General features: G+C 34.6%; 4 protein-coding genes across 21 annotated transcripts in view; 2 read left to right on the top strand and 2 right to left on the bottom strand.

Annotated features, from left to right (window-relative positions):
- The window catches only part of tns3.2 (tensin 3, tandem duplicate 2), an 817,627-nt gene extending 810,553 nt beyond the window's left edge, over window positions 1–7,074 (bottom strand). For 6 of the 11 annotated variants that reach the window (XR_015517992.1, NM_001443982.1, XM_087297828.1 and 3 more), the window contains 1 exon segment: window positions 6,953–7,074. The gene's annotated coding sequence lies outside the window, so the exon portion shown is untranslated. 11 annotated transcript variants of the gene reach the window in all.
- The window catches only part of dsc2l (desmocollin 2 like), a 1,349,056-nt gene that overhangs the window by 758,090 nt on the left and 566,329 nt on the right, over window positions 1–24,637 (top strand). The gene's annotated exons all lie outside the window — the stretch shown is intronic.
- On the bottom strand, window positions 9,908–18,606 carry si:ch211-191a24.4. 6 transcript variants are annotated; one of them, XM_087296280.1, is made up of 6 exons: window positions 16,498–16,630; window positions 16,288–16,402; window positions 16,127–16,189; window positions 14,525–14,663; window positions 14,250–14,365; window positions 9,908–10,753 (listed from the first exon to the last, which is right to left on the bottom strand). In XM_087296280.1, exons 4-6 carry the CDS (start codon window positions 14,659–14,661, stop codon window positions 10,098–10,100), a joined length of 909 nt encoding a protein of 302 aa, XP_087152406.1. In that variant the 5' UTR covers window positions 14,662–14,663; window positions 16,127–16,189; window positions 16,288–16,402; window positions 16,498–16,630; the 3' UTR covers window positions 9,908–10,097.
- mcm3l (MCM3 minichromosome maintenance deficient 3 (S. cerevisiae), like) overlaps window positions 18,660–24,637 on the top strand; it is an 18,307-nt gene continuing 12,329 nt past the window's right edge. The window contains exons 1-6 of one of the 2 annotated variants that reach the window (XM_087296276.1): window positions 18,660–18,818; window positions 19,581–19,693; window positions 21,513–21,721; window positions 22,980–23,110; window positions 24,081–24,319; window positions 24,390–24,498. In XM_087296276.1, the coding sequence (XP_087152402.1) occupies window positions 19,617–19,693; window positions 21,513–21,721; window positions 22,980–23,110; window positions 24,081–24,319; window positions 24,390–24,498 (765 nt within the window). In that variant the 5' untranslated portion in view covers window positions 18,660–18,818; window positions 19,581–19,616. 2 annotated transcript variants of the gene reach the window in all.

The raw sequence follows: 24,637 nt of genomic DNA, 5'->3' as shown, positions 1-24,637 counted from the left end.
AATGGCATGTGTAAAAATATGAAAAAATAAATAAATGATAACCTAAATTCAATATAAAACTATTCTGGATATATATAGCTGTCTGGCCTACGAAATGACATCATAGATCCTCCATTCTATAGGCCAACATTACCACCGTAAGATGCAGCACCCCTTTGGTTGCAGTCCAAGAAAAAAAATGGGGGTTGGGGTTGTGATATAATCAAAATCATAACATTCTTTGCCAGTCACTTGGAGTATTACGTCTCCATTAAGGTCCATTCATAACAATCTCTACCAATCACTTAGAGGACATCGATATTACATCCTTTTCTTAACATTTTTTTTTTATTGATCAAGGGAGAGCTTTTCCATTAAGTTCTCTTCATTTCGTTGTCCATCGTTAACTTGAAGGACGTCTTCATTATGTCCTCTACATAAAATGTTCTGTTGGTCACTGAGTGAACATCTCCATTAAGTACCCTTCATAACGTTCTCCACCGATCACTCGGAGGATGTCTATATTACGTCCATTTCATAACATTTTTTATTGATCAAGGGAGAACTTCTCCATTATGTTCTCTTCATTTCATTGTCCGTCGGTCACTCGAAGGACATCATCATTATGTCCTTTACATAAAATTTTCTGTTGGGCACTGAGTGAACATCTCATTTATATTCCCTTCATATGGTTCTCTGCCGGACACTCGAAGGACGTCTCCATTATATTGTCTTTGCAACTTACTATGTTGTTTATTTTGAGGATGTCTCCATTTTGATCTCTTCATAACATTCTCTGCTGTTCACTCTAAGGATGTCTCGATTTTTCTGAGGCAATCTCCTCTTAATAACATTTTCTGTTGGTCACTGAGTGAACATCTCCATTAGGTTACCTTCATAACGTTCTCCACCGATCACTCGGAGGACGTCTATATTACGTCCTTTTCATAACATTTTCTATTGATCAAGGGAGAACTTCTCCATTACGTTCTCTTCATTTCGTTGTCCATCGGTCACTTGAAGGACGCCTACATTGTGTCCTCTACATAAAGTTTTCTGTTGGTTACTGGGTGAACATCTCCATTATGTTCCCTTCATATTGTTCTCTGCCGGACACTTGAAGGACGTCTCCAATATATTGTCTTTGCAACTTACTATGTTGCTTATTTTGAGGATGTCTCCATTTTGATCTCTTCATAACATTCTCTGCTGTTTACTCTAAGGACGTCTCGATTTTTCTGAGGGACGTCTCCTCTTAATAACATTTTCTGTTGGTCACTCAGTGAACATCTCCATAATGTTCCCTTCATATTGTTCTCTGCCGGTCACTCAGAGGACATCTCCATTACGTCCTCTTGGAAACTTACTCTGTTTATTTGGAGGATGTCTCATTACAATCTTTTCATAATGTTTTTTGCCGTTCACTCTAAGGACGTCTTGATTTTTTTGAGGACATCTGATCTTAATAACATTTTCTGTTGGTCACTGAGTGAACATCTCCATTAAGTTCCCTTCATAACGTTCTCCACCGATCACTCAGAGGACGTCTATATTACGTCCATTTCATAACATTTTCTATTGATCAAGGTAGAGCTACTCCATTACGTTCTCTTCATTTCGTTTCCATCAGTCACTTGAAAGACGTCTTCATTATGTCCTCTACATAAAGTTTTCTGTTGGGCACTGGGTGAACATCTCCATTATGTTCCCTTCATATTGTTCTCTACCGGACACTCGAAGGATGTCTCCATTATATTGCCTTTGTAACTTACTATGTTGTTTATTTGGAGGATGTCTCCATTTTGATCTCTTCATAACATTCTCTGCTGTTCACTCTAAGGATGTCTTGATTTTTCTGAGGACATCTCCTCTTAATAACATTATCTGTTGGTCACTCAGTGAACATCTCCATAATGTTCCCTTCATATTGTTCTCTGCCGGTCACTCAGAGGACATCTCCATTACGTCCTCTTGGAAACTTACTCTGTTGTTTATTTGGAGGATGTCTCATTACAATCTTTTCATAATGTTTTTTGCCGTTCACTCTAAGGACGTCTTGATTTTTTTGAGGACATCTGATCTTAATAACATTTTCTGTTGGTCACTGAGTAAACATCTCCATTAAGTTCCATTCATAATGGGGGGGTGGATCGCCACAGCACCCGCGAGACCTATATGAGACAGGCAGAGAGAAAAGGGGATGGAAAAAAAAAAGAGGAAAGACAGAGTAGACCGAGAAAGGGGAGAGAGGAAAAAGAAAAAAAAATTGGGGTTCGGTTCTCCATACACGCTGCCACTCGGTCCTCCACCAGCTGAGAGATGCGACGACGTGCTGGGAGCCCTGTGGAGGAATCTATCCACCCGTCCGTCTTCTGGCGTCCGGCGGCGGTTCTCCTGGCTGGCTGGCGGCATCTCTGGTCTCCTGCTCCGCTCCCGCTTCGGTGGATGGATGCAGGCTCTGGCATCATGGCGGATCGTGGCGACTCCCCCGGGTTCTGTGGGATGGCTCCCTTCAGCACTTACCCCTCCGGTGGTGCGCCCTGCGTCCCCTGCTCCTCCCCATGCTGGGAGACGGCAGCAGGCAGATCCTTTCCTCGCCAGCCTCAGGCCGCCCCGGCACTCTGGGCAGACGAACGGGTTTCTCCCCCACTCGGGTTAACTCCCGAACACTCGCCCCCTCTCTCAGCGGCGAGGGCATCTGGACAACGCGTCCCTCCTTCTCCCGGGCTTCGGCACCACTGTAATGAAGTTCACGGCCCTTCGGCCGCCGGGAAGAAGGAGGCGGAGAACCGACGCAGGTTTAAACTCTTTATTAATAACAGTAACTAAACCAAAACAAACGGACGGCAGCTCCGCAAAAGTAAAATATGTCCGGGCCCGGTCCTCTCTCGGCTTCCTCTGCCATCGTTCCTCCTTTTATCGTCCAGAGCTCCTTCCGTGGGATCCGAGGCAGGTGCGCACCGCAGGTGTCTCCATTACAATCTTTTCATAATGTTTATTGCTGTTCACTCTAAGGACGTCTCGATTTTTCTGAGGACATCTCCTCTTAATAACATTGTGGAGAGGTAAGCATGATCGAACACCCAATGAGGGGGGAGAGCATGCTCAGAGCCTGGCGGCTAATCAGCAGGCCAATCAGAAATAATAAGGAACACCTGTTTGTTCTAGTGATTGAGCCGGAGAGACACCCTTCTTAAGGAGAAGAGAAGGAGCAGCCGGGGAGAGGAGAGAGCACACACACACCTGAACTGCTACACGTGTTGTGCATTGAAAAATAAAAGTATATTATTTACCTGATATCGCCGACCCTGTCTTCTTCTTCCCACACAACAACGAACGATACTACAAACATTATCTGTTGGTCACTGGGAAAACATCATAAACATCTCCACTGGTCACTTGGAGGACTTCTCCACTACCCTCACTACCAGTTACTTAGAGGTTGTCTGCATTATGTTCACTGCCGGTTACACAATAAAGACAAACCATTTCATTTTAAACGAGTTAACATTTATTTTACGCTAGCCACTCCACACTGCTTGCTCAATGGAACAGATATGCACCTTCTCACTTTATAAGTCTCATGCTCAGCTAAACTAAATCGATCTAATTTCTATGAAAAGACAAGACAATACCAACAAGACACTAGCTTATATTACCGACCACAGGACCAAGCCTATCACTCCACATCATAACATCACGCCCCTCTTCTCCCTTTTATTTCCTTCAATCAATTTTCTATCAAAGGATTAATAAACTATAAATCGGGGGAAAAAGCTATCCATTACAAGCAACATTACAAACATACAAGTGAAACTGAAACCTCGACCTAATCAAGCAACCACTTCCCTTATCAGGAACGCAGAGTCACAAGCTTTCGCATTCTCTCTTTCACAGCAAGGACACTTCCTCTATTCATTCCACAGAGTGTCTCTTTTCCTGAACAAGACGAGTTTCCTTCACACTACAATACTGTGACACAAGAGTCACATGAGTCAAAGAGGAAATGGGGTTTCAAACATCAAAATAACTCCTTCATCCCATCACTACACAATCCAGTCATGTAATTAATTTTAGAGAAGATACCCATAAAAAAGGCAGAGCAACAGTTTATACACATAGAAATTCCAGACATATTTAGGGTAAGAATAATTTTATGGCATATTAAAAACACTATTATAGATCACAGTGCAGCGCAAAATACTAATTCAAGAGTCATGAAAGTTAAAGCAACTCTTCTAATAGGATAAGAAAACTCAAGTCTTATGAATAATAATTAGAAACTGGCACATCATTGTAAAACTCGCAGTCCTATGCTACACCACCACCCCATAAAATGTAGATTTTAAACTCGGAAGTAGGAGGAAAACAGGAGAGAAAACCTAAAAATTAGCCAGTTATTCCCTTTAATTAAAACTAACAGTTGCTTAAGTTGTCTTCATTGATGTTCCACACGCACAAATCTGTTAAAATCTTGTCCAGATGAAATTTCGTCCAAGGTTTCCTGACCGTTTTAAATCTTAAAGGGCTTCTATTATGCAAAAATCATACATATACTGTATATAAGGTGTTTAAACACAGTTGTGTGGCAACAGTGTGTGATTAAAATAATCTCCCCATTCAATACCAGTGGGCAGCATCCACCTGGATGAAGTGATGGCAGCCATATTGCACCAGACCGCACACCAGCTGATTTGTGGAGAGGAGACAGAGGCTGCGTCCAAAACCGCCTACTACTCAGTAGGTACTGCATTTGAATTTAAACGTACTTCTCGGCTGTTAGAAAAGTGCGTTCTATACAGTACGAATGTGAAAAGTATGAATGGAATTCAGGCGTACTACATTCGCCATTTTGTCATGGTCACGTGACCTACCTGTGTCAGTTGCGTCGCCTCACTTCCATTCATGATTTCTCTCACAGGGCATCATGGGATAGCGTAGCGTGCATGGGATTGGGTGCATGCGCACTTCAGAATCTCGCCGGAAGTGGTAAGTCATCCGGGTACTCCTTGCCTACTGATTTTCGAATTCTATGAATTCGGACATACTACTCGGCTCGCATACTGATTTTAGCGTACTGTATAGTATGGAAGTATGCGGTTTCGGACGCAGCCCAGAGTGATGAAAATTATGATATGGGGAGGGTTAGGAGGCCATGATGGACAGAGGCCAGAGGGCAAATTTGGCCAATTTGGGATTTTTAACGACCACAGAGTTTCAAGACCTCAGTTTAACGTCTCATGCGAAAGACAGCACTCACTGAGCAGTATCCGCTTGTTAAGTGTGATGTTACGCAAAGTGGCTTTCAAGTCCAAGCACTCTGTAAAACTGTATGGGGAAACTCATCAAATGGTAATAATAAATATTTACAAAGCAAAGCAATGTAATTCTTTCGAAAATCATGATCTTAATATATATATATATATATATATATATATATATATATATATATATATATATAGCACTAATATATATATATATATATATATATATATATATATATATATATATATATATATATATATATATATATATATATATATATTAGTGCTGTCAATTGATTAAAAAAATCGCGATTAATCACATTCAAAGACTGAAACTTGTAATTTTTGCTATTCAAATGTAAAATTAATGTAAACGCAAGACAAAAAACTATTTAAATTCAAAATATTCATATTCAACTGTTCATTAGAATTATTGTTTAACTTGTAACACAGATTTCTTCATGTAAACAAAAGCCATCAATTAATTCAATTGTTTTATAACCACACTTCATTAAAAAAGTCTGCAGAAACATTCTCCCTTCGTACATGTCATCTAAGGGGGAAAACCCTACCCACCAATGACGATCGCTTTAAATTTAAAGCAACAGTCACCAAAATGGCATAATTAGGATCAAAGCCTAAAAGGGGCAGTTTCAAAGACTTATAAAACATTACTTATGGGGTATTATGAGCTGAAACGTCACAAACACTATGGGGACATCAGAGACTTATTTTATCTCTTGTAAAAATGGGCATAATAGGTCCCCTTTAATATTTGCCTCTACTCTAACAATTTGTACAACCCCTAGTTTTAAAATATATTTTAATAAAGAACAATTCATATATATTTAATACATTAATACATGCATTATTAATAAATGAAAATATAATACATGCTAAATGACTACTATAATGATTTTTCCACCAATATGGAGTACCAATATTGGTCCCACCGATTGGAATTTAAAAGAAGAGACAGTTTACTAGTCATTAAAAATCATTTATATAAATTAAATCAACAATACAATGCTAAAAAAAACTTTTTTTTTAGGTTTAATTATTTACACACTATTTTCGACCAAGCCCCCTGCAGCGCAAGACCACGCATCTTCCACTGCATAAAACACATGACAGCCTGCGAGTTTCTTAAGTGACATTCGTCTGACCCAAACCATGTGACACTGGAAAGGCAAAACAGATTCACTGAACTGAAGTAAGACTCAAAACTATCCAATCAGACCATTTCTATTGTGAGGTGACCTGACAAAAAGTGAACACACCTAAGGACAACACAAAGCAACAGAAAAGACTTCTCATTTCTATTTACATCTCACTATAAATTGCTTCCTGTTAACACACTTATATATGTCTATATAAGACACTTATATATGTGTATAAATGTCTGCTTTTAAACACTTGTGCTAACCGCGTCCCCAGTTCACACCAGATCGGATTTCTCAAAGTTCATTTACCTTCACTTTCAGCCCTGCACACCTCCACCATGTGCTCCCTTTGTAAGTGTACGTGCGTCTGGTCACTTATCAACAGTACGATTAATCCTTAACCTGTCTGACCTTCAACCTCCACACTAGATCCATTTAAAAAGGGCATTCAAGTCAAATAGCATATTTACAGCATTCTCTTTATCAAACATAATTATATATATATATATATATATATATATATATATAAAATAGAGAAAAACTCACCCGTCTGAAATCTCCTCTCAGGACTCTTCTGTCTGCCTGTGAATATGAAAAGAGAAAAGAAAGGCAGCGAAAGGCATTGTCTGGGCCGAGACTGAGCTCACATGTACTTTGGTCATTGTGCTGCACTTGTTGTGTGGTAAGCATGAGTAAAGAAACAGTAGCAGGGAAACACACCTCCCTGTTACTAAGAAGAAAAAAAACTGAGTCACACAGAAGACATAGTAGTAGTAATGATAGCTGCTACTTTTTTCTGTGAGTGTTGGAAAAGCAAGACCTAATATTAAAGTATTGTGCCATAAAATATAGCCATCATATAAATATTTGATTTCAAAGTAACTGATGAAAGTATGCGAGCTCCTGTGTTTTTTTATTTCCATGCACAGACTGTAGGTGGGTCATAATAGTTAAATATTAGCAGCGTGTGAATTCCTACATTGCATCTAGGGTTATGAGATTATGCTTGTCAATGACAATTTGGAAAACAGCTCTATACACAGTTGAAGTCAGAATCATTCGCCCCACTGTTTTTTTCCCCAATTTCTGTTTAACGTAGAGAAGTTTTTTTTTTAACACATTCCTAAACATAATAGTTCAAATAACTCATCTTTAATAACTGATTTATTTTATCTTTTTCATGATGACAGAAATAATATTTGACTGGATATTTTTCAAGACACTTCTACACAGCTTAAAGTTACATTTAAAGGCTGAACTAGGTTAATTAGGTTAACTAGGCATGTTAGGGTAATTATGCGAGTTATTGTATAATGATGGTTTGTTCTGTAGACTATCGAAACCAATATATAGCCTAAAAGGGCTAATAATTTTGTCCTTAAAATGGTGTTTAAAAAATTAAAAACTGCTTTTATTGTAGCCGAAATAAAACAAATAAGACTTTCTCCAGAAGAAAAAATATTATCAGACATACTGTGAAACTTTCCATGCTCTGTTAAACATAATTTGGGAAATATTTAAAAAAGAAAAAAATTCAAAGGGGAGGGCTAATAATTCTGACTTTAACTGTATTTCACTTAAAAACTAAAATTCTGTCGTAATTTAGTCATCTTCCAGTTGTCCCAAATAGTTTCATTCTTCAGTTGAACACATAAGATGATGTTTAGTAAAATGTTAAAAACGTAACCATTGAGTGTACGGTGAACTATACCTTTAAATGTGATTTAATTAAGAAAATAAGGAACGTTTAGCTATTGGTTTTGAACATGTTTTTTTTTTTTTCATTCAATATGTGTTCATAAGGAACCTGTTATTTTAATGAAAATGTATTTAAAAATAACACAACATTTTCACAGAGGAAAAAATACTATTTCAGGACATGAAGGACATGTGTATCTGCTGCCCCCTATTGGACAATCATAGAGAAAAAAAAATCATTTACAAGAATATTTTGACCCACAAAAAACAAATTACTTCTGCAAAATATATGCATTTTTTGTAAAAAAAAAAAAAAATCTGTTTTTCTAATTACCCTACTGGTCAAAAGTTAGGGGTCAAGGTTTTTTTTGTCTTGTATTTTTTTTTTTTTTTTTTTTTTTTAAGAAAAATTTTTTTTTTTTTCAAGGCGACATGTATTAAATGTAAAGAAATTGTTAAATTATTAAATATTTGTTAAAATTTCAAATAACTGCTTTCTTATTGTATGTAGTTTCGAATTAAATGATTACTCCAGGCATTATTGCTTTTATTATTTGTTATTATTATAACAATATTAATAATAATATTAATAACAATAGTAACAATAATAATAATAATAATAATAATAATAATAATAATAATGGAGTGATTTCTGAAGGATCGTGTAACTCTGAAGACTGGAGTAATGAAGCTGAAAATTCATCTTTAAAATCCCTGAAATAAATTATTAAATAATAAACTACTTTTGAATGGTTATTTTATAATGCAATAACATTTCACAATTTTACAATTTGTACTTAAAACATTTAAAAATCCTTCTGACCTCAAACATTTGACCAGTAGTGTGTTTTTTTTTTTTGATAGAACAAAGTCAAAAAGGTTTGAGGGAGATTACATTTTTTCGGTTTTGTGAAAACCATCTTATGAAATGGTTTAACATATATAATTTATGAAGGCATATTTTAAAATACTATTATCTATTGCAAAAAAAAAAAGATTTTCCTAAAAATTTACCAAGATTTACAGAAGACTAAAATGTGATTTGTTTTTGGTAACACATTTATTTATTTTTTTTTTTTTTGTAATAATTTAATTGTTTAAATTAAAACATCTAAAAACATCTTGCTGGGCACATTTATAGTAAAGAATTAGGGCTGAACGATACTAAAAAAATCTGCGATATTTCGTTTTTCTGCAATATATATTGCGAAGTGAATACAACTTTAACATATGACTTGAATAGCTCTATTTGGTAAGAATTAATTTATTATTAATCATTAATTTAGATCGATTGCTGTGATTTTGTAGGGGTAAAAACCATGTATAAAAAATAAACAAATTGCAAGCAAAATAATTCCAATAGAGCAATGAAAAAAGTCAAATAAACAGTGCTTTGTGGTTTTCTGGAGAGTGAAACAGTATTCAGGCACAAAAACTGTATAGGCCTCATTGTATTAATTCAGTAAAAATATTCTTGATTAAAGTTAGAAATGTACTTTTTTGTGCCTGAATGCACAAGTCAGAATTATTCGCCCCCTTTGATTTATTTATTTATTTATTTTTAAATATTTCCCAAATTATGTTTAACAGGGCAAGGACATTTTCACAGTATGTCTGATAATATTATTTCTTCATATTAAAGATTATTTCCTCATATTGAAGATTCGTTCAAAATGACAGAATCGTTCATGAACGAGCCGTCACTACCGTTATAGACCGGTCAATTTTGACCGGGAAAACTAAAGCAAGGGGCAAGATGTGAACACGACAGGAGGGTTAGTGAAGTTAAATGCCACAGTCTCATTTTTGTACTGTATTCAATGTTTATTAATTAAAACATTTTTAAAAACAAAACAATATTAATAACTAAATCCTGAGATCAATTGCATTCTAATACGCATAAAAAGTCCTAAAAGTAAAAAAGAATCCTAAAAAACATAAAACAAAATTAAAATCAGTTTATGTACAGTCTATAGTGCTTATGCTCCACAACTCAGATGTAAATGTCAGAATTAAGAGGTCTCGTCTGAGGACCTCTTGGTTCCTCTCTTTGTTCAGCTTCGAAGTGATCACGCTCCTTAAGAAAACGATCGACATCCCGGATTGTTTTGGCAGTAAAAACAGCACCAACGGCATACAGAATTGCGGTTATGATTCCAAACAGTGCTACGGATGCGTCCCCCCCATTCACACTACAATTCATCCAGGTATATCCATTACGAGCGTACAGTCGTTCGCGCATAATGCATATTTCGGTTGAGTTCACAGAGATCACAAGGTGCAGGTACAAACCCACCGCAATCACGTAAGCCACTGCACCAATGATCTGGAATGCAAACTGTCCAATCAGGAGCTTCCGTGGAAGCACGTGAGCGGGTTTGCCACTGGAAACTACGAATAGGAGCGAAAGAGCACCGAAAGTGAGGCTGAAGGCCACGCCTCCATAGACTCCAGGTGCTCTCATTTGTCCGTACTGCATGTCAAGATTACGCACCGTCTGCAGCTCCGTCCCCTCGAAAGGAATGATAGCATCAATGAAGCTTGTTCCACCCATTCCCATCGCAGACATGCCCAGCTGTGACATGTGGGCAGCCACTATGCAGATGAGCACCAAGGCATTGGTCAGGATGGTGCAAATCAACACAATACCTAAAACACACACAGAAATGCATATGAAACTTTAAGCATGTTTCAAACATATATCTGAGGGTGCAATAAAACTTGGTGGATTTTTTTTTAGGATAAATTCTTGTGCAATTGCTCTGTTAGTGAAGTTCATCAACCACAAGACATCTAAACCAACCAAAAACAGGGCATACTGTCACAAGATGCAACCTCAAAGTGAGCTGAATTCTCAAATGTACCTGGTTTTGTAGACAGTCGCAACGCTGCATTGTTTTAGATCAGGGGTGGCCAACCCTGTTTCTGGAGAGCCACCTTCCTTCAGATTCTGTTGCAACCCATATCAAACACACCTGCCTGTAATTATCACGTGGTGTTCAGGTCGTAATTAATTGGTTCAGGTGTGTTTGATATGGGTAGCAACTGAAATCTTCAGGAGTGCCGAAGCAAAGGCGCAGTAGGTAGTGCTGTCACCTCACAGCAAGAAGGCTCAGGTGGCGTTTCTGTGTGGAGTTTGCATGTTCTCCCTGTGTTCACGTGGGTTTCCTCCAGGTGCTCCGGTTTCCCCCACAGTCCAAAGACATGCAGTACAGGTGAAGGTGATCCGTAGTGTATGAGTGTGTGAATGTGTGTGTGTGGATGTTTCCCTGAGATGGGTTGCGGCTGGAAAGGCATCCGCTGGATAAAAACTTGCTGGATGAGTTGGCGGTTCATTCCGCTGTGGCGACCCCGGATTAATGAAGGGAATGAGCTGACAAGAAAATGAATGAATGGAATCTGCAGGAAGGTGGCTTTCTAGGAACAGGGTTGACCACCCCTGTTTTAGATGTTTAGCAAGTTATGCTGCAAAACATACTTTATAAGTTTTTGTTTTTTTTCTAAAAATTATTTTGCAATAATCAATTGCAGAAGAGCCAAATGAATGTATCTTTTTAGGCCCTAACTAGGCCCACAAGAAAACTGCGCGTACAAAATTCCGCAGATTTTTCGCAGATTTTGAGCCCATCATTAATTCAGTTTATTTACTTGAGTAAATGTGTGTAAATCTATATTTATTCAGTTTTTAAATTAATTTCTGTAATATTACTGATTAATGTTTATCTGATTTCTTTACAATGCAGTTTGTAAAGTATTATTTTCTGTCTTTTAGTAGATATATTATAGGGGACTTGCTTTGTTTACCAAATAAAGTGAATCTAATTGAATTTCCATTTTAAACATTAAGGGCCCTATCATACACCCGGCGCAAAGTGGCGCAAGGCGCAGCGCAATAGTCTTTTGATAGTTTCAGCTTGGCGCAAGAGTGGTTTTGAGACATTGCGCTACGCTGTTTAAATAGCAAATGCATTAGCAATCATATGTGCGTCCATAGGTGTTCTGGTCTAAAAAAGGAGGCGTTCTGAGGCGGACCGCTGACGCGTTGCCATTTTGAGAAACTATAATTGATTTTTTATTAGACCAAAACAAACCCGGTCTAAACTCCGGCGCAGAGTTGCGCCTCGCTTATGCACTGCTTAATACACACAAGAGAGCAATAGACAAAAATATTTACATATGAAAAAAATTAAATATTAAGGATATATATAGGATATAATAAGAATAGATATAAGATATAAATATAAAGGATTAAAATATTACAAAAAATATTATTTTCTAGCCTACATAAATATGAAAAATCACTGCTTTTATGTCTTCTTCATCTCAGGAGGATTTTTCAGTTCATTTATAACAATTTGCTTTTGTATAATGTTATTATTATTAGCAGTATTATTTATTATATTCATATTTATATTTGTTTTATTAAAAACAAGCTTAGATTTGCCCACCTGTCAGGTTTTAGACCATATGGGGCACAGCATGTGTTTTAGGATATAACTCAGGTTTTTGAGCACACTTCGTTATTATTGTTCATTTATTCGTTTGCTGGAAATTAGAACTGAATTTAGAAATAGTTTTGAAACGAAAATTTGCACTTAACAAACGCAATTAATTATTTATAGACTAATTGATGTCTGTGCGTAAAGGTTTCCCTATCCAAGAGCGAAAGTGAAAGTAGATCTATTATCTCTAATTCTCAGCAGTAGATGCTCTGTTAAACAGTTTTCTGTTAAAAAAAAAAAAAAAAACTGTTACCTGTTTGCTTGTGAAATGCTCTTTTTTTCCACTTAGACTTACTTTGCGTCCTGTAAATAGCGAATGCGCTTATGGCGTGACGCAGCTCGCTCAAAGGGAATGGGAGATGAGACTCTAATTGCTTTATTCTCAAAACACACCTATAACTTATTAAGAAAATTAACTCAACCCTTTTAGACCATGCGCCACAGCGCAAAGCAGATTTTCCTGTCCTTAAATTAGCAAAAATGCGTTCTGACACGCCCTGAAAGCATTTGCGCCCTGCGTTTTGCGCTCTGCGCATGGACCGTCAAAATAGAGCCCTAAAAGTTGATGAAGCTTGCCCTGAACGCTTGAGGTTTTTAAGAAACTTCTTTGGTGCACCAATCTTGTCAATGCTATGATTTAAAAAGGTAATGATTCGTACTCATCAAGTAATTGCTTCATACAGTTTTTATTTTTTCTTCTTACATTCTTCGGTTGATTTAAAGACACAAATGATTCAGCATAATGCCTTTCTCAGTGTGAACATTAAACAGTGTAAACAGTAAACATTAAAAGTTAAAAAGATATATTTACCAGAAAATATATTCAAAAATGCTAATTTTTAATTGTAAAAAAATCTGAAACAATCGAAGACAGCAGAAGTCAATGATTCATGTTTACTGTTCCAAAATATTATAAATGTTTCTTAAAATAAAATATGCTGTGTTTAAGGGTTAAAAAACTTTGTTGTTTTACCCAGACAATTCAAAAGAATATATTTTAGAGCCATGAGAATCTTATACCGGCCCATGCCTAGAAACCATATAAATAAATGCGTTTATTTATTTCAGATTCTGTGATTAAAGGCAATGATCCACCTGCAGCTCAGGTGCTGATACTGAAACTCATTCTTTTCTTACAGACAAGATGTATTGACGATAAGACAAACACCAGCAAAAAAAAAGTGATCACTCAAAACATTTTTTCTGGGTCATTTTAACTCCCCAAAAAGTTACAGACTACAGATTCAAAAACGGTAAAAAATGTTTGGTATCTCTACCAGAAATAAAAATATACTGACTTGTAAGTGTAATATTTGTATCAACAAGCTTTTAAAATGCTAAACTGGTTAGACCAGAAGTGAGGAGGAAGAGGGGTAAATACATTGTGTCAGGTAGGAAGGTGTGGCTTTTGCTTGAGTGAAACCAGAGCAGTGTTATGGCATGCTTGGGGAAAAAATGAAAACAATTGCAGATATGAAAATAAAAAAAATTTAGAATTGTAGAACTGAGGTTCAAGTTAAATACTTCAAACATGTTTCAAACACTCTGATGCAGTTGTTTGAATACATAATTGAAACATGCATACTTCAACATTTGTCTTTTAGTCCAACATATCATTGTTATGTCCATCAGTGAACGCTTACCTCTCCTAGAACAGATGTAAGTGCACTTTGACTCCATGTGCTCTCTTTGAGAAGTGCTCCTCGCAGGTCTCTGAGAGCCTCTGGTTTGGTATGAGGACTGGACAGATGATCTGGTTCTGATATATTTATAAATACACGATTTAATTGATTAGTAATGCAAAAACAGGCACAACATATGCAAAACATATTTAATTTCCTCATCTTTCCTGTTTGTTTATTTTTTCCTCCACATTTAAATTTGTATGCTGTTAGTTTGTGCAAGTATGTCGTCTCACCTTTCATTGCCTGGTCGTCGGTCACTAGGACGGTCCTGTTGACTGCGGGGGTCTCTGTCTCTCTTTTCACCATTTTGTCTTCTCTCTTCACCATTTCTCTCTCTGTGTGTACGCTGGTTTCTGGGTGGCTGGCTCATTGCTTCATGAAAGAAAGATACTTTAGTGTATAATGTTTGCAGAGGTTTACAAATTTTATAAAAAAAATAAAAAAAAAGACTTAAGACAACTCCATCGTAAAAACTAAATTTATTAATAACAATACAAACAAACACAGACAGACAGACAGACAGACAGACAGACAGACAGACAGACAGACAGACAGACAGATAGATGATAGATAGATAGATAGATAGATAGATAGATAGATAGATAGATAGATAGATAGATAGATAGATAGATAGATAGATAGATAGATAGATAGATAGATAGATAACATGTTGATAGATAGATAGATAGATAGATAGATAGATAGATAGATAGATAGATAGATAGATAGATAGATAGATAGATAGATAGATAGATAGATAGATAGATAGATAGATAACATGTTAGATAGATAGATAGATAGATAGATAGATAGATAGATAGATAGATAGATAGATAGATAGATAGATAGATAGATAGATAGATAGATAGATAGATAGATAGATAGATAACATGTTAGATAGATAGATAGATAGATAGATAGATAGATAGATAGATAGATAGATAGATAGATAGATAGATAGATAGATAGATAGATAGATAGATAGATAGATAGATAGATAGATAGATACATAGATAGATAGATAGATAGATAACATGTTAGATAGATAGATAGATAGTTAGATAGATAGATAGATAGATAGATAGATAGATAGATAGATAGATAGATAGATAGATAGATAGATAGATAGATAGATAGATAGATAGATAGATAACATGTTGATAGATAGATAGATAGATAGATAGATAGATAGATAGATAGATAGATAGATAGATAGATAGATAGATAGATAGATAGATAGATAGATAACATGTTAGATAGATAGATAGATAGATAGATAGATAGATAGATAGATAGATAGATAGATAGATAGATAGATAGATAGATAGATAGATAACATGTTAGATAGATAGATAGATAGATAGATAGATAGATAGATAGATAGATAGATAGATAGATAGATAGATAGATAGATAGATAGATAGATACATAGATAGATAGATAGATAGATAGATAACATGTTAGATAGATAGATAGATAGATAGATAGATAGATAGATAGATAGATAGATAGATAGATAGATAGATAGATAGATAGATAGATAGATAGATAGATACATAGATAGATAGATAGATAGATAACATGTTAGATAGATAGATAGATAGTTAGATAGATAGATAGATAGATAGATAGATAGATAGATAGATAGATAGATAGATAGAAAGATAGATAGATAGTTTGTTTGTATAGCCTATAATTTGATTGTGTACAAACCATTGGATATACTTATATACACAGTAATATATCCACATTATTATTGATTGCAATAAGTTAACTGTCTTAAAATACGAAAACAATTTCCAAACCGCAACCGTTAATTGTTTCAGTTTACGTACTGTAACCTGTGGTTGAGTATCGGTGAATGAGTTTCACTCACTCTTGTATCTCGTTTCAGCTGACTTCAGTAAAAACAACAACAATAAACTCGTTTTATTAGAAGTAAATGACCAAATAATGTTTCTAAACGACAACAACGTCAAAAAAACAGACAACTTACTTGTTTATAAAGGTCGCTGATCACATTTGTTTTGGTTTTCCTAATCAAAACTCCACTTTTTTCCGCCGACATGAGATTTTGACCAACCCTGTCAGTGAAATCTCGCGATGACTACCTGGGGTTTGAAGACAGGTGAAAAATACAAGTATCAGACGCGGCAGTCCCTAAACGAACTGTCAAACTTTGTTATCTGTGTGATCGCCTATTCACAGTTTGAACGACCCAATACGCGATAACAGAAGCAAAGGTCAGGACAGACTGAGAGCACGGACTGTCTCCTCAACAAAAGTGGCTCTGTCTTCGATCAAAACATACGCAAGTGCGAGGGAAGAGCATTGTTTTTGATTCACTCAAACGAATCGATTCTTTTGAACCAGCTCACTAAAGGATTCAATCACTGATTTGTTGACGAGAGAATCAACAGAACCAGACCGTTTTTTATTGAATACAAAATATGTTGAGAACAAAAGTAGCATAAACAGTCAATATACAGTCAGATGAATACTGGAATAGGATAGTATTTAGCACAACAAATATTTTATTTAATTCTAAATGTAAACAAATCTTCTGAAATAAATAATACATCAAGGTAACAAATAAAACTATTAATTATATGATAAAATATAATAATTTTTAATTGTTTGTAAAGAAAAACAAGCATTATAATGTAATACAATTAATTATAATTAAATATATAGATCAGGTCATATCATCATTTGGTCAACCCATGGATTATTTTTGTAAGGTGAAACTGAAATAATAATAATAATAATAATAATAATAATAATAATAATAATAATAATAATTCAGTAAGTAATGTAAGCTAATTCATATGTTTGTTTCTAAAAAGTTGTCATCAAATTTTATTTTCAAAGTCAAGATAAATATAAATCATGACAGTCCCCATACCAATGTCAACAAAACCAAACTTTTCCAAACTTTCCAAAGTTCCAAACTTTTTTCCACTCAATCTGCTCAAATAAGGAAATATAAAATGGTTTACATTTTGGCAACAATGTGGTTCTGCATAACATTTTTGATGTAAAAGTGATTAAATTTATTGTCTATAATTTTCAAACCATTGGTAGGGGAGTGCGAGGCACAAAGTAACGCGAGGTTAAATGTAACACCGAGATTTAAGGTATACTTGCTCAGGGTTAACCATGGCATGACTGCGAGGTTTTCACCACAGTGTCGGCAGATGTCTTCTTGCCAATTATTGAAAAAGTTTGGCGAAATTTGGATGAGAACACGGAGAAACCATTTTTGCAACCTAAAATAATTTTTTATTATAGTCAATATTTTTTAAATATATTGTTGTGACTACCATCTTCTAGGCTAAAATATGAAACCATTTTGAAAGATGTAAAACACAAAGTGACTGCTAGCCAGTTTTGAAGAAAACACGACACCGCGCGGTTAGTTAGTTAGTGTTACAATTAAGCCACGCACTGTTGGACACCAATCAAACTAACACTATATATATATATATATATATATATATATATATATATATATATATATATATATATATATATATATATAATTTTGAGTGTAATGTTGAGAACTATTTAAATGAAATGAAATTTTTTTTTTTTTTGATAGACAAAAAATATTTTACTGCTAATAATACAAATAAATGCATTGTATAATCCAAATGTGTTTATCCAATAAATAAATAAATATACCGTGCTATTCATTCATTTTCTTGACTGCTTAGTTCCTTTATTAATCCAGGGTCGCCACAGCAGAGTGAACCGCCAACTTATCCAGCAAGTTTTTACGCAGCGGATGCCCTTCCAGCCGCAACCCATCTCTGGAAAACATACTGTGCTGTGTAGAATAAAAAATAAATTGAGCTAGGTACTGAGAAAATATAGCTACTATTTAAAGTAAACTTTAAATTTTTAAATAAACTGTGTGTAATCTGCCTTTTTTTAAGCATGTGTTACAACTAACCCTGTCTGTTACAACTTGAAGTGAGGTAAATAGTAACATTTTTACTCCTGGCACTTTTGGCAACACTGCAAAGAAACAATAGTCCGGCGATTATACAACCAGAGCTCATTTGTAGGAGAGGCTTGTGTTTTGTTGGTAAAAAAACAAATGGTTTGTTTAACCCCAAGCCTTTGTTTATTATTTGACCAAAGCCAAAAAGTGTTACTTTGTGCCCCGCTCCCTTACTTAACTGATTAGTATGTAAAATATTGGATTCAGACAGAGGATATATTACCAGATAAGAGCTGAACAAGCAGTTTTTCTCCAGCTTGAGGAACTACATATAGAAAGGGGCGTAATCGTTCCGCAGGTCCAACCAATGAAACACGCCTTCACAGCGCGCGCTCAAATCCTATTTGCTGAATGGTAAAGTCAGTCACCGAAGAGGAACGCCTTCAGACACTTCAGGAGTTTGTTTGCAGAGAACCGAACAAAGGAAGATTCGCCCTTATAAATCTTTTACAAAACCATATGAGCCGTAGCCTGAGGCTTCGTCCTGGAATGTCGTAACAAACGAAAAGGAACTAATTTATGTGCGTATTATGCAACTACAGTATGTGTGAGTGTCAACAGTATCAAGCAGCTCGGAGTAAAATAACTGAAGAGCACTGTAAGAGCTTCAAATACAGTATAAAAGAATGGAATAATTCAAAGGGGGTCTAGCGCATTCATTGTCCTTTTGACTCGAGCATTTTAAGAAGCTTTCAGGAGAATCTATTTTGCTAATAGGGTCCAGCTACCATTACACAAATAAAACATGGTTACTTGTAAAAAAAAAAAACAAACAAACATGATAATTACGAATTATTCATGATTTTGCTACACTAACCACAGTTTAACCATTGTATTTACAGTAAAAACGTGATATAGGCTACACATGGTTATCTGTTATATTTTTTACCATAATGAAAGCATGGTTCGAAATAGGGGTAGCTCTATTCAAATCAATTGGATAATCACATGCTCAAGTTAATGAGCCTAATTAACATAATTGATTGTCAGGCCTGTTGCACCAGCTTGGTTTGGTTGCTTCATGTTTGTGCATTTGATTTTTGTTGAACTGTGAATGTTATTTTAAAATATTGTAATGCACATGCTGATGCGCGTGTAGGAGAAATGGATACTGGGTTAGAGGACCTCGAGCTGAGAGAGTCACAGAGGGAATATCTAGACTTTCTGGATGATGATGTGAATAATTTGAATAATCTTTATGTGTTTGACTTGTGGGCATTTTGAACTGTATAAACTTTGTTTTTTGTCTGTCAAACTAAATCTTTTTTTATTGTAATTTACAGCAAGATCAGGGCATCTACCATGAAAAGGTCAGGAGTATGGTGTCTGATGGACAGTGTCGTCTCATTGTCAACATTAATGATCTGAGAAGAAAAAGTGAAAAAAGAGCTAAAGAGTAAGTGATTAATTTGATTAAAAGTTGTCTATTTTGTTTCATATTTTGCTTTTTTGACAATTTTAGATTTTTTCTTTAACGTTGTTTGCTCTTAAGGATTTGGTCAGTAAAACATGTGGCCAGATACATGTGAAACTCTGGTGTAAACAGCATGGTTGATGTACTATATGTTGCTCTGCTGTCTAAAATATACAAAAAAAAAAAAAAAACATGGAAGCTGCTAAATCACTTACTAAAGCAGAATATGGTGTAGCATTTTGATTTAACATGTGGTAAAGGATACATTTGACCAGATTAGCCTAATGTTACACTCGCTTGAGCATAAATTATAAGAACAAACATGAACGTTATCAAGATTCTTGCCATGGAAATCGTGAATTAGTTTGGTCAACCACAAACACTTTTTGTTCTTCAGACAGCTTTTTTTTCTCTCGTCTGCTTGACTTTACATGGCTTTCAGTATTCTAATACAATCTAATAGCAAAGCCCAAAACAATTGATCATTTTCAGCAGTAGTAAGCAAATAATATGATTCTTAGTCAGTTCAGTCACATTGTTTACGTTCTGTGTTTCCAATATGGCTGACTGATTATGTGTGATGAAAATTCTCTGTAGAGGAGAGTGGGGACAGTTGCAACACTTTTGCAATTCTTTCAGTTTCTCGAAGACAATTTTTTTTTGTGGAACCCCAAAATTTTAATACAATAAACTCACTTCTGTTGGACAGGCACCCATATTGCTATAATATGTGTAGATATGTTAATAAATTCTGCATTTATTACTTAAAGAAAGGGACAATTGCAACATTCATTGAAATTATAATAAAAAAAAAAATCTAAAACCTCGAGTTGGATTTTATTTTTTGGTAAACCCACTAAATGAAAATTGGTTAAATTATTAAATGTGTTGGCCATATAAATACAAAACCATAAAAAAAAAAAAAAAAAAAAAAAAAACGAGCAACATCCAATTATAAGGCCTAAAAAAACTGAACTTTTTTTTTTTTTTTTTTTTTTTTTTACTGAAAGATTGAACCTTTACCAAACTACTACTAAGAATGTTGACATGAATTAATTAATCAAATATTTTTTTCAAATTATATTAAAACTGTGATCAATAAAATTGTACATTTGTTAATATGGCAAGCTTTCAAATGAATTTTATAACAATTGGGGACAGTTACAGAAGCATGTTCAGCAACTCTGTCAACCTTGATTAAACATTCCATGCTAGAGAGATACAATAGCTTTAACGCTTGATAGCTATACCTATTTAAAGCTATGAAAACAGTGATTTAAATTATACAAATTTAAAATGTTTCACAAAAACAGATTGGGCTGTATGAGAAATTTTCTGATCATTACAAAAAACTACTTTTTTTTTTTTTTTTTTTTTTTTTTTTTTAAATACCTAAAATGAGTTTTATACTGAAGGAATGGTCACATATGGCTGATTTCTCTTGGATGGAAGAAGGATCCAACTGACAATATGTAGTATGAATATCATCCCTCCATAGCTCATTCCTTAATGGAGAAATAAGTCTTGTTGTAACTGCCCCATGTTGCCCCCATTCTCCCATACACTGTAAAAAATGCTGGATTTCACACAATCAATTTGTGTTAAAACATCTCGAAGAAAATAAGTTAACCTATTAGTTTTTACAAATTGATATTGATTTAACATAAAACTGTTAGGTTTCCCCCAAAAAAGCTTGAATTGTGTTGTTTCAGCTCATTTTAAATAAGTAGTGGCAAATGTAATTTTTTGAGTGTATATCCTTGAATCTTTATTGATCTGATTAAGTGTCTCTTTTTAATAGATTACTGAAGAATGCTTTCGCTGAGCTGGTGGCGTTTCAGAAAGCCCTGAAGGATCTCGTGGCTTCAATAGACGCCACTTACGCTAAGCAGTTTGAGGAGTTTCATGTTGGTTTCGAGGGCAGTTTTGGGAACAAACATGTGTCTCCTCGTACTCTGAGTGCTCGCTTTCTGGGAAACCTTGTTTGTGTGGAAGGCATCGTGACCAAGTGTGAGTAAGATTTACTTTACTTATTACTTATCAAAGCAATTATTTCTTCCAAAACAGAAAATGTTGTTCTCTTTTACTCATCCTTCACTTGTTCCAAACTTGATTGACCATCTGATTTTAGATGAACACAAAAGAATCCATCTAAAATTGTAAAATTTGTATCAAAAGGAAACCTTAATAAACTGTTTTAGATTTTTATCTTATATATTATCATTATTGCTATTTATGTATTTTACCTGGGACATTATTTATTGCTGTTGATGACTTTTAATTGTTAGAATATTTTTATAGTTATAAAAAATTGGTGCAAAAGGAATGGGATGCATTAGAAAACGATAAATTACATGAAATCCAACCTGAAATTTCACACAGAATTAAGACATTTTAACAATCGATTTGATCAAGTAGTTTTTACCAGATGTCGTATTGGGCATACGAGAATAACACATGGTTTTTTGCTCCAAGGTGAAAACCCTACTCCGTGTTTGTGCTGCAAAACTCCTCTTAAAACACATTTTACTGGACTGTCCTGCTTTTACTGATTCCAGAAGACTTTTTTTATGAAATGAACTCTTTGAAGGACATTTTTAACAAAGTGAAACCAGAAAAGATTTTAGAATTTTTATCATGTATTAACACAAAAAAATCTTATTTAATTTGTTTTATTTTGTTTGTTGATTTTTTTTTTAATTGTATATTTATTGTTGAAAGATTCCTGCCATGAAAATAGCCTTGGTTGCCGACATGGCATTAAATAAAAAATACATTACATTACATAAAAAATTGGTATTTATAAAACATGATAAATTGATCTATTCTATTTTTGCCATAGAAGCTGAAATAGCAATAAAATTAAAACTCTCTGAACACAAAATAAGATATTTCTTAGCTTTGACATCCTAATATTTATTTTTTCTAGTATGGAAGTCAATGGTTACATGCTTGCAGCTTCTTCTTTTTTCAAATATTGTTTTGAACACAAAAGATGATAACAAACTCATAGGTTTGGAAGCACGTGAGGGTGAGAAATTGAGTAAATAATTTTTTAGGTGAAACATTCCTGTAAGCGCTCAGATTTAACTGCTTATACTTGACGTTTGTCATTTCACATAGATAAAGTAATGTTCAGAATGTAACACGCTGATTTCTAAATTGTTTATCAGAGCTTTGAATATGCACGTTGCATATTATATCTATATCAGATATAAATGTGCATGTTTATTCCACTTGGTTGTCTTCATTGTCTTTCCATCTGTAGGTTCTTTGGTGAGGCCTAAGATTATGCGTAGTGTCCACTATTGTCCAGCTACCAAGAAAACCTTGGAACGAAAGTATACAGATCTGACATCATTGGACGCTTTTCCTTCTAGTGCCATCTATCCGACCAAAGTGAGTTACTGTAAATGGCGTTAAATGTTAGAGCAAACGACTCCCATGCGAATGGTCGCCTGTTCGATACCAGCTTGGAGCGGGTTGGGTGGTTTAAGACCAGCGGGGTTACATATAGTAGTATGTTTTTTTTTTTTTTTTTTTATGTCTGTCTGTCTTTCTCTCTGTCAGTTGAGAATATGTTTAATGGTTACATTTGATAATTAAATGTAATATTTACAGGCACAAATATTAACATCTTTATTTGTTCTTTGTTTACATATTTAAATGAATAAACTTCAAATTTTAAGAGTTTAAACCATAAATTGATATTTAAATAATTTATTTAAAATTGTTTAAAGTTAATACATGCATACACTTGTTTAGTGAATATTTAAAATGATAATTTATTAAGCTTGTATTATGATGCCCATTTCAAGACACTTACTGAAATGTTTAAAGTTTTTACATTTAAGTTCATTTAAATTTGTTGAATACATAATGAAATAATTTAAATTAAGTTTAATAAAATGAATATTTCAGTAAATAATAATATATTAATTATTAATTTTTCCATATACTTATGAAGCAACATAATGCATTTTGTAAATATTTACCTATATTTAAATTCAGTTCAAGTCAATTTCATTCAAAGCTAATTTTTTTTATTTAAATGTGAATAATAAATGTAATTACTAACTCCATTTTTTAAATAAGTAGATTGTTTTGTTGTTGTTTTTTTGTTTTATAGTCAAATAGTTTACATTTTAAATATGTGTTAAATATTTAGTTAAATTTTAATTTAATTATTTGTATCAAATAATCAAACGCCTTTAGTGGACTTTTTAAAAAACTTTTTTTTTTTTTTTTAACTATTTTGTCTACATTCATGCACATCACATCAGCATCTGTTTTTCTTGTTACCTCAAACATGGATGATGGTCTCTCTGTACATCCTGTCAATGTTTTTACTGTACTTTACTGTACATAGGATGAAGAAAACAATCCTCTGGAGACAGAGTTTGGCCTTTGCTGCTATAAAGACCACCAGACACTGACCATTCAGGAGATGCCAGAGAAAGCCCCCGCTGGACAACTGCCACGCTCTGTTGACATCATCGCCAATGATGACCTCGTGGATCGGGTCAAGCCAGGTGACCGCGTGCAGATCGTAGGTGTTTACCGCTGCCTGCCCGCAAAACAGGGCGGTTTCACCTCAGGGACCTTCAGGTTTGTTTGTTCAGAGTCCTACAGTTATCAATATTGAATCCCCTCAGAATAACATCTTGACTCTCTGCAGAACAATCTTATTGGCTAACAATGTGAAGCTTATGAGTAAGGAGATCGTACCCACCTTCTCTGGTGATGATGTCGCCAAGATCAAGAAGTTTTGTAAAGCTCATTCGAAAGTAAGATGACTTTAAAAGGGTCGTGGTGTGAAAAATCTATTTTCCTAGGTTTATTAAAAATTGCTGAAAAATGAATCTCGTTATAAACTTTCTTCAAGCTGTAAGAATGAATTTAGGAACACAATGGTATATGATGTCA

Source organism: Danio rerio, chromosome 20 (genome assembly GCF_052040795.2).
Source record: "Danio rerio strain M-AB ecotype USA chromosome 20, GRCz13ab, whole genome shotgun sequence".
NCBI lineage: Eukaryota > Metazoa > Chordata > Actinopteri > Cypriniformes > Danionidae > Danio > Danio rerio.
The sequence above is the reverse complement of the archived record's forward strand: the minus strand, read 5'-3'. Positions and strand labels throughout refer to the sequence as shown.

Coding starts and splice junctions, on each gene's coding strand:
- si:ch211-191a24.4 (XM_087296279.1), bottom strand. CDS start 14,661: ATGAGCCAGCCACCCAGAAACCAGCGTACACACAGAGAGAGAAATGGT. Junction 14,366..14,524: donor CGACGACCAGGCAATGAAAG/GTGAGACGACAT, acceptor TAAATATATCAG/AACCAGATCATCTGTCCAGT. Junction 10,754..14,249: donor TTACATCTGTTCTAGGAGAG/GTAAGCGTTCAC, acceptor TGTGTGTTTTAG/GTATTGTGTTGATTTGCACC.